The 19,127-nt window shown below is 41.0% G+C and overlaps 1 protein-coding gene across 1 annotated transcript in view; it reads left to right on the top strand.

The window, feature by feature from the left end:
• The window catches only part of LOC126185212 (elongation of very long chain fatty acids protein AAEL008004-like), a 79,093-nt gene extending 64,769 nt beyond the window's left edge, over window positions 1-14,324 (top strand). Inside the window, exons 5-9 of the mRNA XM_049928095.1 lie at window positions 1,703-1,759; window positions 1,935-2,040; window positions 4,315-4,451; window positions 6,419-6,580; window positions 12,526-14,324. Coding sequence (XP_049784052.1) covers window positions 1,703-1,759; window positions 1,935-2,040; window positions 4,315-4,451; window positions 6,419-6,580; window positions 12,526-12,684 — 621 coding nt within the window. The 3' untranslated portion in view covers window positions 12,685-14,324. The remainder of the gene's footprint in view (window positions 1-1,702; window positions 1,760-1,934; window positions 2,041-4,314; window positions 4,452-6,418; window positions 6,581-12,525) is intronic.
• The last annotated feature ends 4,803 nt before the right edge of the window (window positions 14,325-19,127 follow it).

The following is a 19,127-nucleotide window of genomic DNA, read 5'->3' as shown; positions in this document are numbered from 1 at the left end:
TTTCAAATTTTGAAGGTGGCAGGAGTAAAATACCGGGAACGAAAGGCTATTTATAATTTGTATAGAAACCAGAAGGCAGTTATAAGAGTCGAGGGCATGAAAAGGTTGCAATGGTTGAGAAGGGAGTGAGACAGGGTTGTAGTCTATCCCCGATGTTCAATTTGTACATTGAACGAGCAGTAAAGGAAACCAAATAAAAATCTGGAGTAGGAATTAAAATCTAGGGAAAAGAAATAAATACCTTGAGGTTTGCCTAAGCCATCGTAATTCTGTCGGAGACAGCAAAGGACTTGGGAGAACGAGATGAAAGGAATGGACAATGTCTTGAAAGGAGGCTATAAGATGAACATCAATAAAAGCAAAACGAGGATAATAGAATGTAGTCGAATTAAATCAGGTGATGCTGAGGGAACTAGATTAGGAACTGAGGCACTTAAAGTAGTATACGAATTTTGCTTTTTGGGCAGTAAAATAACTAAGGATGGTCGAAGTAGAGAGGATATAAAATGTAGACTGGCGATGGCAAGGAAAGCGTTGCTGTAGAAGAGAAGCTTGTTAACATTTAGTATAGATTTAAGTGTCAGGAAGTCTTTTCTGATAGTATTTGTGCGGACGATAAATAGTTTAAACACGAAGAGAATAGAAGCTTTTGAAATGTGGTGCTACAGAAGAATGCTGAAGATTAGATGGTTAGATCACGTAGCTAATGAGATGGTACTGAATAGAATTGGGGAGAAGAGGAATTTGTGGCACAACTTGACTAGAAGAATGGATCGGTTGGTGGGACACATTCTGAGGCATTAAGGGATCATCACTTTAGTACTGGAGGGAAACCTGGAGGGTAAAAATGGTAGAGGGAGACCAAGAGATGAATAAACTAAACAGATGCAGAAGGATGTAGGTTGCAGTAGTTACTCGGAGATGAAGAGACTTGCATAGGACAGAGTAGCATGGAGAGCTGCATCAATCCAGTCTTTGGACTGAAGATCACAACAACAGCAAGTCTAAATATCTGGTAATCTAAGTTTTTTAATACCCAGTAGTGACACCATGCACTAGACACCATAGTTTATACTTCAGTGATACTGGAAAAAAAATGTTCGAATCGGGCTTTTGTACTGGTCAATAATCATTACATGTCCTGACATTTTTCCCTATAAAATGATCTTGTGACCAGAATAAATTCAAGGAAACATCATCAAAGGTTTTTGTCCACATAATTTAATGTTAAAAAAGTTTCCCAGACGTCAATTATGATCTCGGATAGTGACCTCATTTTAGCCCGATATTTAAATGCGAGAAGCAGAAAGACAGAAATATTGTGTGGTTGATAAAGCATTATACAAACATCAGGACTCCGAGCTTTGAGTCTATGAAGCCTTTGGACAAATTTGGAGTTCTCAGACTGTAACTTACTTAGACAAACGAGCACAGCATAAAAAGGGAGATGAAGTATCTTTGTGCGAAATATTTGCAGAATTTATTTTCTTCAATTCCAGGTGCAGTAACAATAGAAAAATCATGTTAAATAATCGTTGATTCATATTACTTTAATGACAGCAAAAACGTATTGCTAAATATTCCTCCAAGATATTTACAGTTATTACAGTTCATGCACACGTTTAACAAATTAACGCAGTTGTAAAAGAAAATTGTGTGTTTTCTTTTATCGTCTCGCCTCAAGATCCATTTCTAATTGCAGGTAGCTCGTGGGTGTTGGTGGTACTACTTCTCCAAGTTCACAGAATTCTTTGACACTGTGAGTACACTTTGATTATTCAGACTAGTTTCTTGCAACTGTACCTATATTTACTTGTAATTGTATCCTATTGTTTACAAACTTCAGATTCTTCGTACGGGCTCATGGTACACATCTGTTTATCGTAGATAAATTTTCCATTCAGAGAGATGCTCATTCAGGTGATGTATTTCAGATCTTCTTCGTGCTGAGGAAGAAGAACGAGCAGATTTCGACGCTGCACGTGGTACATCACGGTGTGATGCCCATGAGTGTCTGGTTCGGTGTCAAATTCACCCCTGGTGAGAATTTATTTTTCTTTTTAAAGTTATTAATATGAAAAAAATTTCAAGGAAAAATTTTATGCCTAGTACACTTAAACGTAACTCTTGATTTCAATTAAAGGGAACATACCATGCCGCTTTAAATATTAGCACAGAAAATGACGTTGAGATTTCCCAATAATCTGTGATGAACAATGTAAAGTTTACTGTCAGAGATGAAAGTAACGCGAGCATGGGTCTGAGGAATGGAATCTTGCAAGAGCATTTGTTTTCTTTTCCCAGTCGTCTGAACTTTATATAGCATGTACGTGTTGTAACGGTTTACTCGAAATGCGTCAGTATACACTGTGAAAATGGTAAGTCACAAGAGCACAATTATTAATGGAAACATCACATCTAAAGTATAAAATGAATGAGGGCAAACTAAACCTATAAATAAGACACTTACCCGCATCTCGTGGTCGTGCGGTAGCGTTCTCGCTTCCCACGCCCCCGTTCCCGGGTTCGATTCCCGGCGGGGTCAGGGATTTTCTCTGCCTCGTGATGGCTGGGTGTTATGTGCTGTCCTTAGGTTAGTTAGGTTTAAGTAGTTCTAAGTTCTAGGGGACTGATGACCATAGATGTTAAGTCCCATAGTGCTCAGAGCCATTTGAACCATTTTTTAATAAGACACTCAATGTCCGTAAGATACACAAATGAATTTCCTTATTCATTCTTTCTCTTACACACAACAGCCAAGCGATGTTGTGTCACAATAAAACCATTGACTCGCAAGTCGCCGATATGGTGTCACCTACAAAAGGATTTGCAATACGGCGGCCGAACTCCCCCGAATGGGGCCTCCTGGTAAACAATACCATACGATATTTTTTTTTATCATTTGGGTACACACTGTTCAGCCAATTGGAACAAAGGTTTCCTTGCATCATACAGGTGAATCTCTAAACGGTATCTCTGACGCCACGGCGGACAGGGGAAGCGGAAAAATATCTTAAATGTGCAACAAAGCAAAATTATTCTAGATTACTGCAGGAACGAACCATCCACGAAACTGTGGTCAGTGCCACCGCTTAAAAATATCAGTACCTAAGATCAACGTCTATACTCTGCATACCACTGTGAAATGTTTGGCAGCTGCTACTTTTCATAGCACTACATATTAGGGTTTCCTGACGTTCCAATCACGTATGATGTGGAGAAAGAATCATCGCTCTCATATATGCCTCTGTGAACTCTGTGCTTAGTCTAACCTTGTCTTCGCAGTGAAACTGTGTAAGTAGGCTTTGGCTGGATAGGTACTGTCTATTTTTAGCGCGTGCCAGTTCAGATTTTTCCGCTTTTCCATGACGCTCTACCTGCGAAAATTCGTACTGCATGTCTTTGTATGACTTAAATATCCTACCTGGCATTGATCCCACACATTACAGCAGGAATGTTCTTTAAACCTTATAAACAGTTTGCATCTTCCCAGTATCTAACCAGTGAACCGAAGTTTGTCAAAATGGCTCTGAGCACTATGGGACTTAACATCTTAGGTCATCAGTCCCCTAGAACTTAGAAATACTTAAACCTAACTAACCTAAGGACATCACACACATCCATGCCAGAGGCAGGATTCGAACCTGCGATCGTAGCAGTCCCGCGGTTCCGGACTGCAGCGCCTAGAACCGCACGACCACGACGGCCGTCCGAAGTTTGTCATCTGCTCAACCTAGACTGACCGAGTGTCATCATGTCATTTCATACCCCCACTACCAGGTATTTGTATGAGTTGACTGATTCCAAATGAAACTCGTTGATACTATACTCATAGGATAATAAGTTTCGTGTTTTGTGAAGTGCACAGTTTTCAATTTCAGAAAATTTAAAGCAAGTTACAAAGCTTTCCACAATTTCAAAATCTTAACAAGATCTGATTGAATATTTATGAAGCTTTTATCAGATAGTACATCATCATATATATTTGCAACATCTGCAAATAGTCTGAGGTTACCAATAACATCGTCTCTCAGATCGTTAACATACGACTTGAACGGCAAGGGTCCCAGCACTGCTCTGCCTACTGCCTACGTTTATTTCATGTTAGTGTGCTAGAGACGAATCAGATACCAAAGATACAAGTCTCTCTCTCTCTCTCTGTCTCTCTCTCTCTAAGCACATAAATAAGATTGAAAAGTTGCTGAGCTATCGGACCACACCACACCACACACACACACACACACACACACACACACACACACACAAGCGAGCTTCATGACAGAATATTAATAACCAAGTTATGTTGTGTTGCAGGTGGTCACAGCACATTTTTTGGACTCCTCAACACGTTTGTGCATATCGTCATGTACACATACTACCTGCTGGCTGCCTTAGGACCGCGATTCCAGCGTTACCTCTGGTGGAAGAAATACCTCACCGTCCTACAGATGGTAAGTAATAATCGTAAAGGACAGGCATAGATATATGTTGGACGCCTAACCTTAATAGTCACTGAAGAGAGTGAAAGACATTAGGTGCGATGCCGTATTTGTGTGTCGCAACACAGTTGTAATACAAGCTTGTCCAAAATCTTGTGCAGGAGTTACTATTGTTGAATCATTTCCCATGTCCATCATTCATAAAAGAAAGTGTTACATGAATGTGGCACAAACGAACAGATGTAAATGTTGCTAATCCCTTACAGTCAGCAGAAATGGAATAATCAGAGTAAAATGTTACGTAATTTGTTTCCCTAAAGTAACAGAGGGTTAGGTGACATTTATATGCATTAATACGCAAATTTCCACTACTTATTAGTCAATGCTTTGGTGTAAGAAAAAAGGAAAATAAGTCTATGAATTTTAACAGTTTTTTCCTTTCATAGCATGCAAAGATCGAAAACCACAGTATCTCACACAGACAAGACACTCGTTTTAGTATCTTTTTCGTTTTAAACCGCTACCTTCTTAACAGTCTTTCTCTTCCTATTAGAGAGCAGGTCTCAAAAATCGTAGCTTTTCGCGGTCGATGTCAAATTAACAACAAAATTTTATGCACATGTGATCGCATCACCATATGAAATAATTTAAGAACATTTTCGCTCTTGTTGGAAGCTGCCTTAATGAGTGCGAGTCAACCTAACCACGGCTGTCAGAAGCAACAGCCGAAACGTCGAATTTTATTTTTCATGATGAAACGCTCACACCCTTAAGAGCATTTAATTAAACATGTTGTAGATGTTTGTATTTAAACCGTAACAGAGTTAAACATTATTCAATGCCTTTCAAAACTGTTTACGATAGTTGCATCCCTAAACAGTGTGATACAAATGAAAAGCAATGACGCACCGCTTCATTCCTTAAAAGCTGTTGGCCTCCGTCAGTAGAACACACAGGGCACTGACGCGTGGCAATTGGCGCAGCACGTATATTTCTTATAGCACGTGCGTTAAGGTTTGGTCCTTTCCTCTCTGTCCTCATGTTGACAACCTTAAATTGGAAATGCAGTGAGTATTCCTGCTATGTTAAATGCAGAAACGCTGAAGTCATCAGACAGACAAAAGATACAGAACACTCTGAAACCCCTAGCCTGAAATATGTATGGGTACTGATTTTAGCAAGATGATGAGTCGCTTATCTGATAACTAGTAAGTGAAACTTTTTGCGTCGAAGTAGCTTCTTTATCTTTGAATAATGGTGAATTGGTTAATGACAGATCAAAAATAATGATTTCACAATTTTCCATTTACTTGTAAGAATAAACTGTAACAACATCACTAGATATTTATTGTTTTAAAAACGCCAAATCGCCATGTTGATTTTCCTAAATAATACAAAGCAGTAAATTAAAATGTTTATAGCGAGCTCCAAACATTATCATTTAAAAATGGGCCTATATTTTTTAGCTGAACGACGAAACAAGTATGACACAGTGTAAAAGATATTATCATTTAAAAATGGGCCTATATTTGTTAGCTGAACGACGAAACAAGAATGACACAGTGTAAAAGATAGATATAAAGGCTTTTAGAGGTTTTCTTGGAGTAATTGGTAGAAGATAAGTTTCCAGATGTCCAGACGAGGTAGCGATTCCATTTTTTTTGCAGATTATTCAAGGCAACTGATGAAGTCGTTTCCGGTAGGTGCTGCCGACAATAATCTTAGCCGTGCTCACTGCTTAATTTGTAACCAGGAAGCTAGTTCTTTTAAGACAACCGTCTATAGCACCAAACAAAAACAACTACGTCAGTTATCAAAATAATCTGGAAAACATTTGGAATTTTCCATCCAGTCAGACACCAGGAAGTATATCTTAGGTAAATGCCTTCACAGTTGCTGTTAGCATATATAAAAGCGACTGACACACAACTTGCAGCTTGATGGAATTTGCATTAACACAGCCTCTGACAATTTAACAGGTGCAGTTCGTGTTGGTCATGGTACATGCCTTCCAGCTGCTCTTCATCGATTGCGACTATCCACGCGCCTTCGTCTGGTGGATCGGAATGCACGCAGTGATGTTCTACTTCCTGTTTTCCGACTTCTACAAGCAGGCCTACAAGAGGAAACCACTGAAGAAGGTGAGAAATTGAACTGTCGTATAATGTCGTGTTGTCAGAGTAAACACTGCCTTCTAGTGGCTCCTAGTATTTTAGAAGAAAAGTAAACGGTGAAACTTTTCTCCGTGTTTCAGCAGACTATGGAGGGGGAGGAAGTGGAGGTGCAAGGAGGGGTGGGAAAAATATTAGACGACTATTCCACAGTAATTAAACAGTTGACCAGAATAATGTTAAATGTACTATTTGTGCTGCATTATTTAGACCAATCCTCATCGCCTGAGCTGGGGATTTCGATCTGTGACTGGACGTTTGGGCTGAATAAGTTTGTGCCTTGAACTTTATTGTTCGCAATAAATTAGTTTTTAGGTATTTTTCACCTGATTCCAAGCAAAATCCCTGGTCTCTCGTCGGATTTCAGCTATTTTGTACTTAAATTTTTAGAAGTGAGAAATGAAATTTGCAATTCTGTTATTGGGTAACGGATTTCTAGCATCCTTTTTGAAACCAAGATCTAGAACTTTCCCTACGTCAATACGCATTAACGGTAGTAAAATGTAATTTTGTTCCTATGTTACACTGTCATGAAACCTGTCATATACCTAAGTTCTTACTTAAGAATTTATCGTATTCTGGAGCAGTGAAATCCGAATATCCGTATGACTGTCCAGATTTAGTTTATTCGTGGATTCCCCAAATCCTATGAGACGAATACCATGTCGGTTCCTTCAAAAAAGGGTACAGCTGATTACTCCCATACCTTCGTTGAACTGAGCGACACGTTGACGGAACGATGAACGATAACTCTCCTTCTAGCCCCTCCTTCCAGTAACCTGAAGGGAAGACAAGACACTGACCATCAGTGAAAACAGCTGCCCCGCGGAGGAACATATAACAGCGACGACCTCGAAATACGTAACAACGCTCAGAACAGCTGAACATTAATAAATCTCATTTTGAATAATACGCTGGGAAGGAAGTGACATCAGAGGCGAAAAAACGTGTCTCGATCTGAGGGGTAAACCTGTCAGCCAATATTTCCGGGTGTCGTATCAAAGGAGAAAATTGTATAACTTTGGCATGTTAATTTAGTATAGTATCTTTTGTTTCTGTTACTACTTTGCTACTTTTGAGGAGTTCATTTCTCTTTATCATTGTTTGTTAAGGCGTAAATGACACAAGAATGAATGTGACACCCCGGCCAGTTAACAGAATGAAAAGCCGCCGTTAAACAGTGACATTGCAACTAGTCAGCAAGGAGGAATGATGTGAGGCTACGGCACGCGCGATGTGAACAAGAAAACGGAGTGGCCAGTGTGAAATTTTGTGATATCAGTAACACAACAAATGAGTGGTAAAATCGCATGTGGGCGAATGTGAAACTGGCATCTAAGAGCGTGACGTCAGAGCACGTATCCATTTTGTCGATTGCATCACTGTCGCACTTTTCCCTTCGATCTGTCAAGCTGAAGAAAGATAAATAAGGAAATAAAAACCACAGTTTTGAATATTTTTACTTGACTCTGCGTTAAACGTCAAGTTCCTTGACGTAGTAGGCAACCCAGTTTGCTTATCTTCGAGCTCTGAAGTAGTGGGCCGTTGGGAGGAGACTGGAGACATGCACATATGTACCAGTCTTCTTACCGCCTGCACAGATGAAGTGAAGCCGTCATAGCTCTGGAAAGGAAGCGCGAGAAGTGACTCGGCGTGTTCTTGTGAGAATGACAACCGCAAACCTGTATGTATGACGAGTTTTCATAAATCTACTATGTTTGATGTTTCTGCGCTCGCGGTGTTGACAATAAGTTACGCAATACGAATGGGAGCTTAGTATCAATGGTGCATAGGCGAAGAGAGTTTCTGCAGGCGAGGTCACGGTGTGCTTGCGACATACTACTTTCTGTTGTTCTGGCGTCGCTGCCGGTAGATCCTTGCATAAGCAATTAGGGCTATCACAGAGAAATGACGCAACGCTGGCCGGAGTTGCCAAACATGCCCCGAAGGACGTCGAGAGCCAGTCATTCACAAAATGTTGCCCATATTTTGTTTCATTACGGGAAGATTACTGCGCAAAAGCCTCACTACGATGCATGATATTGTTGTCTTTACCTTCGGAGAACAGCGACGATCAGTTTAGTAAACGGCAATCTAAGACAGAACATAATTAAACTACACCCAAGTGATAGTAATATACGTTGTGGTGTTAACTGATGCGGTACGATTTCTCTCGTATTGTCATATCGCAATGAATTGCAACATAATGCACCAACTTCTATTTGACAGCAAGACGGCATTTACGTATATTTACCAAAGTTGAGTGTTAACTGAGCAGACATTCCTGTAGCTACAGATAAAAATGCGAGAAATAAAAATGACAGAGTATGCCAGCCAGCCTTGTCAATGATGGAGGGAGGCGGCCGCGTTCGCAGAATTACCTTCTTACTAATGAAGCTATAAGTAACAGTAGTGAAAAGATACGTGTAAAATAGTTGAAACTTTGCACCTTAGATGCCCTTAAAATCCGTAGAGACAAAATGGAGTGTAACCTAAGTCCCATACTGTCTGACTTTACGTGCTTACACGATTCAATAGTGGAATCACGAGAAAGCGAATAATGCTTGGGTTTTCAATAATAATTCTTTTATTCATTTCATACCGTTTGAATGTGGTTGTACGAAGAAACTTTTAGGACAGTTGCATTTGGAACAAGAGATTTTTTAGCTCAGTGGAAACTTTCACATATCATAATTTCATTGCAATGGGAACAATAACATTTATTCAACAAATACTGTTGTGTTGTAGGGACTGTGTAGACGTTAAATGCTGATTACTCCATCGTGAATAGGGAAAAGAAAATCTGGAATGATTTGGAAGCACGCCAGCTCGTTCTGCATTTCATACTGAACAACATGAAATCGGATTCTTCGTTCGTGATTAGCATACTGTCTACAGTCCGTCTCAGGGTGCAGCCAGAGCGGACACCGGAGTGAACTGCTGATGGTAAACACCTGCCGCTGACGTGTCGTTCACCCGTCACTCTGCTCGCGGTTCGGTTAGAGGCAGCCTGCGCTCCGCACTGCGACGTAAACAGAAAATCGACGTCGGAAAGTCCCCGCGGACACGTGGAAAAGTCACCTGTATCAGGACTAGAGATGCTTTGGCTCGTAGGTAAGCGGAACCGGTCGGACCGTGCCCGCCGCCCGCGTTGCGAAACGAGTTTGTGCGCTCTGGAGAACAAGGACGGCTCGGAACGCAATTCCTCCAGCAGAATTTCCTGTCTATCGGCCATATCGATGCTCTTCAAGGCTCCTTGTAGAATGTGGTAGAAAGCACAGCTGCTGTCCATTTTGTTCCATTCCTTACCTGTATTAGCAACACCTGTTTATATACGCAAGTACACGCTACTTGCAGTAGGAAAATATTTTAAAAAATTACGTTTACGTGACACTAATAACATTTTAATTCCACAATATCTCATTTGTGAGAACTTCCCACCGAAATGACGCAGTTACTTGAATACAAAATACAGATGACAATAGCACTGTTCTTTCACTGTCTTCCCTACATGAGCGTCTCTCCCTCCCTCCCTCCCTCCTTTTTGGCCGCTTTATGGCTGTCTGTCTCACTCCGCCATCTACGTGTGAAGCTGAATCTTTGCTAAGGAAATGGGTTCTCATTTTCCATTTCTACGACCTCTTGGTCGATAGGATGTTCGTCCTTTATTGTCTCTACACGACTGATTCACATGCCCCCCCTCCCCCCCCCCCCCACCCCCCGCTGCCCAGTAGTGGAATACCGAGCGAGGTAGAGGAGTGGTTATCAGACTGTACACGTATTAGGACGACGGTACAAATCCTCGTGCGACCATCCACATTTAGGTTTCCCGTGATTTTCTTAACTCACTTAAGGTAAATTACCGGATGTTTCCTTTGAAAGGGCACGGTCTATTTCTATCCCAATCTTTCCCTAAAAAGAGCTTGTGCTCCGTCTCTGACGATCTAACTGTCGACGGGAAGTTAAACTCTAACCTTCCTTCTATCGTACTGGGAATGTTTACATATTTACTTATAAGCTTACAAATATATCAAGCTGCATAGCAAAATAAAATCTTCGTTGACAAATACTGAGAGTGCTTTTACCATGGCTCTGAGCACTATGGGACTTAACATCTGTGGTCATCAGTCCCCTAGAACTTAGAACTACTTAAACCTAACTAATCTAAGGACATCACACACATCCATGCCCGAGGCAGGATTCGAACCTGCGACCGGAGCGGTCACGCGATTCCAGACTGAAGCGCCTTTAACCGCACGGCCACACCGGCCGGCTGTGCTTTTACCATAAAAGCGAAGCAGTATCATATGATTGAATAAACAAGACTCAATAAAAAAATTATTGTTAAACGTTTCGATGTTCTTTTTTACACATATCATCACTATCATAAAGTCTAGCTGTCGGTAATTTGAATCTACGCTATCTCGAGACAGCTCTCTCTTTGGGCCTCGAACATGAAAGTAAACACAGAAACACAAGTTGTGGTTTGTGAGAAATCATGAACTACGTGACCTCGCTAATCCTTCCTCCCCTTGTGTGTCTTACGGAGATGTAACAAGATAGCGCTAAGAAACGAAGGCAAGAGTAGACATCCTTTCCCTTTCTTCATAAAATTACCTTTTGGGAGAGGCTGACAAGATTCTTTTGTTCCACTGTTCTTTATAACATATGCGGTTTGTTGTAACTCCAGTAGAACTAAGAGACTTTCACAGTCTTTGAAAATATACTGATACAAACAAAAGTAAATAGGATGATAATGAAAACTATTTTTAACTTTATTCAATTATTATACCGTCACTCACTATAGGTTTCAACAGTATTAGCATATAATATTACTAGATTCTAGTACGTGTGAAGATACTTCCCCACATAGTCTAGTGTACGAAATAAACGTCACAAATCAGTCTTAAACTACAGCTTAAACTACAGCTTAACCCGCACGTTCCAACATTGCAGGAGTCACAGGTGTGCACAGCCGGCCGGCAAGCGGGAGATTGGACAGATATGCACAACCTCGTTGCGATGATGACACACGCCATGGCCCAACGACCCACAGTGCTTTTGTTCACTGCCAGGTCTCCGTAGACATTCTGCAAGTGCCTATCAATACCTGCGATGCTCTAGTTTTCCGCCAGAAGACACAAATGACAGCTCTCTGATTGGAAAACACCTCTGTTACAGATGCCATTTTGGAAGCTACGTAAATCGACGCCACCTGCCCGAACTTCATGAAATAGTAGGGCCTGAAGCGGGAATATTCACGACGTCCCACAAGAAATTTTGCATTTTTTTTCAAGCTAAATTGGCCGAGAAAAAAGCATTACTTATTGAACTCCCCTCTTATTACCATTTTTGACTTAAGACAGTGAAACATGGATTTTTAACGTGCAAAGTAGCATCTTGGGAGACAAGAGAGACAGGAAACAAACAAATTGATCAGGGAACAGATTAGATGTAACTGTGAAGGCAGTGAAAATGAAATGAACGTAGGCGGGACTTGTAGTCTGTCTCACGGATGTAGTAAGTTCGTTGCTGGATTCCAAGAGATAACAAAAGACTGAACCGACTTCATAATTGATGGTAGATAGATAACATTGGAAAACAAGCAGGAACAACATGGATGAGTATTGCTGAAGGCTGTAATGTACGAAAAGTCTAGAGGAGGTCTTAAGCTACTAGTAGATATCGAATTTCTGATGAAGATAGCAATGCGTTGCTTGCGGTGTAACGAGGTAACATTTCCACTGTTTCCAGTTTTTATATCAAGCCTTTTTCTTCGTAGGTTCCGCTTATGAGGAATCATCCGCTTGTAGCATCTGGTCGGTCGCACAGCCAAACGGACTATTGGAGTGTTTTCTAATTTTACACAAATTACTTTCTCAAATAATGTAAAAATTTCGTATGTATTGTTTCAGGTGGTGGAGTCGAACCATGCAAAACCCGTGTGCAATGGCAACAGCAACAGTTCCAGCAACAACAACAGCAACAGCTTCTACGAACAGCCCAAGGCGGCGGTGCAGGCGGGCTATACGACCAGCGAGCTTCGAAACAGGGCCTTCATCGACCAGAGCTAACGCGCCTACGCCACCGAATATCCCATCGCCTCAGGCTGCACGCCGTCGGCCAAGAAATGCGGACTTGTTTGCGCGTGTGTGGCTGTCTGAGCGCGGTGGATGCGTGTGAAGACTACCCAGCTCTGAGAGACAGGCGCTCACATTGAGCCTCCGTATACGTGGGACAACTCACAAACGAATGACGTCTGCTTCTCTGCGACTCCGCAGCAGGACAGTTCTTCTCACTCTCATACTGGCGACGAAGTAGCCGCTCACAACTTTTTCTGTCATGTTCAAGTGACAACAATTATTTGTTGAGAAGCTGCAGGCAACGTTATCGCTCGCTCTTTCACAGTGCATCCGATGCGCGTGTGGCATTCAGACTGAACTAAAGAGTGGTAACTGAAGTAATGAGAAATGCTATGTAGCCTCACCACTCGTGTAGGGCAACTCCGTTTGTTGGGCTGTGCTGGCAGAATAGATCAGAAGTGTTACACCTGATTACAATGTGTAATTGGATTCGATGGAGTGGAAATGGACATTGCTTGTCGAGTACTGCTACAAATGCGGCCAGCAGGCCGCGTTTTGTGACTTATCGCTGGTCGGAATACTTGCCACAATATATAAAGGGATTTCGTTAGATCGACATCGGGGGTGAAATGTTCGTACAGTTGTTTTACAACGCGACGATCACCGCCATCCCAGTGACTTAAAAATCGTAATGTCGTAATCGTAGCTATTTCTTCCATGGGTTTCCTCATGAAAACAACTTATATACTCTTAAGGAAAGCCCCTCGTGTTTCTAGTACAAAGTTACCTTCTGTCAACATACACTTGCCGAGAATTTAAAGCCGTTTAATCCCATCAATATACCAAGTGCAAAATATTTGTAATTCCTTGAAGTCAGCCCTGAACTTGCTTCGGAATAATTGTGTGTACACGTTGAATGTTGTGCTAATGAGTGACATTATTCATTGTTTGTAATCGCTTAAGAGCACTGTAACGGAATTCGATATTCAGCTGCTGTTCAGACTGCGACACATAACCCGTCACTGAACAGATCACCACAAAGCCGCTACGACAGCACATTGTGTGTGTGTGTCTTCCTAGACCCCTAGAAGGAAGGAAATCTTTCCTGCAAATCTGTGTAGCTTAAATGAGCTATAACTGAACTACTGTGATGTTATTTTTAAAAACACGTAGAAAGTATACTTACGAAAATTACCTCAAAATGAAGGTATTTTTTAACAGTTGTGTAGCTTCTTCTCTCATGGCTATATATTATCTGAGCGTAACAACTAGAAACTAGGAGCACAGGGGATGTTTGCTCTGCACGATTTACACCTCAGAGTGTATGTGTATTTTTGTTAAACAACGTTTTCAATTGGATAAGTCAACATCATGAGTACACATATCAATATTTTAACTCAAATATGTGTGTATAATTAACGCATTTAGTCCCTACAGTTTTTATATGTTTCAAGTAATTATTTGCGTCGATTAACAGGAATTCATTCGAAATAAATTTTAGAAAGCCTTTCTAAAAATTTGGACTTAAAGGATATGAACTGTTATCGCTCGTTTGGGATTGTTACTTTTATACTGCACATGTCAAAACATTGTGTAATATGTCATTGTGTTGTGAAAATATTCAAATATTTACTATTTATTTATGTAAATCGTGTTTCATTTGTTTTTCTCGATCACAATATACATCCTGATATCCTTTATCAATCAAAATACCATTTATTGTTTACTCCACATAATACAGAACGTAAATCACAATAAATTGCTCTGAAATATCAAAGGCCCCAGAGAACCGCAACAACAAAGCTAAGATTTCCCATATGGAAGAATCTTCCGCATTAGAAATAAGTATACCATATATTCTAAGTAGCTTTCTTTACCCTCACATGTAATCAGTACAATCACAATACGAGCATCTTCTTTCAGGTTTCCTGTATTTTAAGTGTTTTCTGGAATATTTCCACATATTTAAGAAGACAACTACTATACTGACTGAACTATTGTTACAAAACCTAAATGGTCTAAGCACAATATGGCATAATAGTACTGAACCGAATGGCTGGCAAACTTCGCTGTAGTTCATATCGAGAGCATGAACTAAGGGAAACATTTCTTTCCCTTAAATGTTATTTAGGAAGCACCACATTATTCACTGGCATAACCTTTACATCTACATCCACATTCTGCAAGCCACTGTAAATCGCATCAGCGAAACGGCATTCTTTTTAGTGTAAATGCTAGGTGAGAGCGAGCAGACAGCATTCAATCGTATTCCGTTAGCATTCGCAGGTGCTCGCTCGTGTTGCGCTAGATGTTGATATTTCCGCGTATCATCATATGAGTTCGCGTGCTCTTAGCATCGGCGCCAAAAGCACATTGAGCATTCGTCTGCTGTTTTTAATGCGTACTATTTTTATTATTGAAAGTAAGTTGCGTGAGCGATGTAGTGGTCAGCAGAGACTGTAATATTGTTAATAGAGGAATATACATATCACAGGTCCTTATGGGATCCGACATATACACAGTACAAAATGCTGAACAAAAGGAGAGATACTTGGCAGGAAACTGTCATAGAGCTAAAAAGTCCTGTTGCGACGTGAGAAATTCATGACCTGCTTCCCTGAATTGGAACCGGAGGGAACAGGCACAACCTTTTTTATTCCTTTCTGTTCAAAAGGAACAGTGCAATAAATTTCCTTGAAATTAAACGAATACGAATATGTATTTCTTATGCTGATAAATGTTAAGTGAAAAATGTACGAAACATCTTATCATAATTGCGGCTTACGTTCAAGGTAGTTGTAATTAAATCACAAATTTATCTCTGTTATTTTAGGAACTTACGATGTAATAACCGTATAAATGAAACTCATTTTTCCCTCGCTTACGCTATCTCCGCTCTAACAAAAAAACATACTTTTTATCAAGAAGGCTACGTGGAATGTCGTATGCATATTTCACATTACATTAATTGTAATTTATTGAAATTATGTTCCTTATACGTAAAAAGAAATTTAAATGTCGTTTGACTAGGGCCTCCCGTCGGGTAGACCGTTCGCCGGGTGCAAGTCTTTCGATTTGACGCCAATTTGGTGACTTGCACGTCGATGGGGATGAAATGATGATTATTAGGACAACACAACACCCAGTCCCTGAGCGGAGAAAATCTCCGACCCAGGTGAGAATCGAACCCGGGCCCTTAAGATTAACATTCTATCGCGCTGACCACTCATTTTTTCGGTATAGTTCGTTGCGTTTAGCCTGGGCGGACGTCACAAGACATCCGTTCAAGTTGATCGTTGATGCCTTGACTCAGTTTTTTTTTTATTACAGAGAGCACGCAGCCCTCTGACCGAACACGCTGAGCTACCGTGCCGGCACCACTCAGCTACTGGGGGCGGACTCCTTATAAGTAATTTGATAAAACACTTTAACGTTTCGCATTTGTCATAGCACATATTAAAACTATCTGAGATAGAGTAGCTATTGAAATACGGAACAATTACTAATGTAACTCTCTTCACTTGCCAGGAACCAGAATGTAAATGCTACCTTTCTCTAGGGTTGTACTACTCGTCGGTAATTAGTATCCTGTTTTCACGCTTCCACTCAACTGCAAAGAGAAGCCAGCGAAAAGCTTCAGTCGACATACGTAGAATTTTGGAATAATATTAAGGAAGTCTGGAGCTGCACATTAGTGCCATGAGCATCATCTCCATGCGTTTCAAGCTTGCATAAAAATTCGGGCATTCACATTTTTCTCCTGTGCCATTTTGCTTGCTTTGTCAAAACAGCGAGTTCGCCATTGCAAGACAATCCATTTAAGCAGGACAGTTTTGCATCGCTACTATAATAACCACTGTCTCAACTGTAACGTGGGTGCCGAAGACGTTAGCGGAAAAAAATAGCAGCATTCTTAGCGTTGGCACCATTAGCTCGTTCTCTCTTATTCTCTTCCTTTTCCACCGATGCTATCCACAAATACAAGTGAATTGTATGCGAACATTGATGAATTGTTCTCTTGTATTCGCTTTCATTCGGTTCGCGGCAAGCAAAACTTAATATGTCATTCAATGGAAAGTTCCCACTGCCATCCTGTTCATAACGATTTGCAGAGGATGGATGTAGATGCCATACAGGTGAATACTGAAGTGTTTTCTAAATAATATTTGAACTACAGCGACGTTTGTCGGTCATTCATCCGCAGTTCCGAAGTCGCCGACGCACTCTAGTGCTGTGGCAATCAGCCTGGAAGTGTTAGAAAATTTCATCGACAATATTTGTCTAACTACGGGAAGAGTGATAGTGGTTTGATGTTTGTGAGTACTGGACTTGCTGAGTTACATTATAAACAATTGCGTAATGTCTCATGGAGGGGGAGCTTGTGTCAAGCATTATTTGAGTGAAGTAAGCTACTTGCTGACATCGAATTTCACCTTTATACGTTCTTTCATTACATACTCGTCCACAACTACACAAACACTACAGTGCATAAGCACTCTTGTTGTTGTTGAGCTCTCCATGCTACTCTATCCTGTGCAAGCCTCTTCATCTATGAATAACTGCCGCAACTTACATCCTTCTGAATTTGCTTACTGTATTCATCTGTTGACCTCCCTCTACGATTTTTATCCCTGGCACTTCCCTCGATATTAAATTGGTGATCCCTTGGTGTTTCAGAATGTGTCCTACCAATCGAATTGTTATACGCGTCAAATTTCTTTTCCCCCAATTCTGTTCAGTAGCTCCTCGCTGGTTACGTGATCTACCCATCTAATCTTCAATATTCTTCTGTAGCACCACGTCTCAAAAGCTTCTGTTCTTTTCTTGTGCAAACTGTTTATCGTCCCACACAAATACTTTCAGAAAAGACTTCCTAACACCTAAATTTCTGTTCGATGTTGACAAATTTCTCTTCTTTAGAAACACTTTTCTTGTCATTGCCAGTCTACATTTTATGTCCTCTCTAATTCGGCCATCATCAGTTATTCTGCTGCTCAAATAACAAAACTCATCAACTATTTTAAGTGTCTCGTTCCCTAATATAATTTCTTCAGAATAGCCTTATTTAATTTGACTGCATTCCCTTATCCTTGCTTTGCACTCATTACACACATGAAATAGATACTCACTTGACAGAGGACGGAGGATGGTAATTGGCACGATCTCGCGGAAGGCATTACCCTGAGCAGTAATTCGGGACTCCCGCATTGTTCCCAACACTCTAACGATCGAAAGCAGGACTAACTTTGACTTAAATTTGGAGAACACTTTACACCAAGAGTTCCTGGACCGAAAATGAGAAATGAAATATCTACAGGACATAGAGTGGTTTCTCTTTCTGCTTCTACTGATGGTGTACCACAGGAGGTGGACAAAAATATGGAAACTCCAAAAAGAAAACACATTACCATGGCTAATACGGTCTAGGAAAACTGCTAGCATTCAAAACAGCTTCCAGTCACCACGAAATGGCTACATACAGATCCTGTTTAATTTTCAAGGTAATCTTATACCATTCATCGTATAAATTAGCGGCAAGTTAAGCTAACGACGATGGAGGTGGATAGCAATATCGCAGCCTTCTCTCCAAACTAGACCACGAAGTCTCAATAATATTGAGATCTGGTGTCTAGGGCGGCCAGGGGAGCTGCAAAAACTTATCCACGTGCTCACAAAACAAGTTCTGGACGATGCAAGCTGTTTGGACAATGGCTCTGTCGTCTTGAAACACAGCATCACCATTGGGAAACAAATATTGTACCGTGGGATGGACATGATCAGCCAAAATGGTCACATAATCTTTGGCAGTAATGCGACATTGCAGACTAACCTTAGGGCATATTGTACACCACGATATGGCTGCCCAATACATCATCGAGCCCACGCCATGTTTCACTATTTGAGAAATAAACTCGGCCAGAAGTATGAAATAATGTGAAACGAGACTCAACCGACCAAATTATTTTATTCCATTATTCCATTGTCCATATTTTATGGCTTCAGTACCACGTTTTCTTGTCAATGTCAGCTGAACCACTGACTAGTGGTTTTGGAATTCCAACTCACCACGCAGTTCCCAGTTCATGGAGCTCCCTTCGTGTTGTTTTGGCACTGACATGTTTAGCGATTGCGACATTCAGTTCTGCAGTGACTTGACATGTTTAGCGATTGCGACATTCAGTTCAGCAGTGACTTTTGCAGCTGTCATTATCTTATTTCTCGTCACAATCCTCTTCAATGACTATTTGTCACAATCACTCAACATCCACTTCGTCCACGTTTTGACTTAACGGGTTATGCTTATTTACTTTCCCTGTATACAGGCCGGCCGGTGTGGCCGAGCGGTTCTAGGCGCTTCAGTCTGGAACCGCGTGACCGCTACGGTCGCAGGTTCGAATCCTGCGTCGGGCATGGGTGTGTGTGATGTCCTTAGG

Source organism: Schistocerca cancellata, chromosome 4 (genome assembly GCF_023864275.1).
Source record: "Schistocerca cancellata isolate TAMUIC-IGC-003103 chromosome 4, iqSchCanc2.1, whole genome shotgun sequence".
Taxonomy (NCBI): domain Eukaryota; kingdom Metazoa; phylum Arthropoda; class Insecta; order Orthoptera; family Acrididae; genus Schistocerca; species Schistocerca cancellata.
Note: the sequence above shows the minus strand (reverse complement) of the source record. Positions and strands in the feature narration are given on the sequence as shown.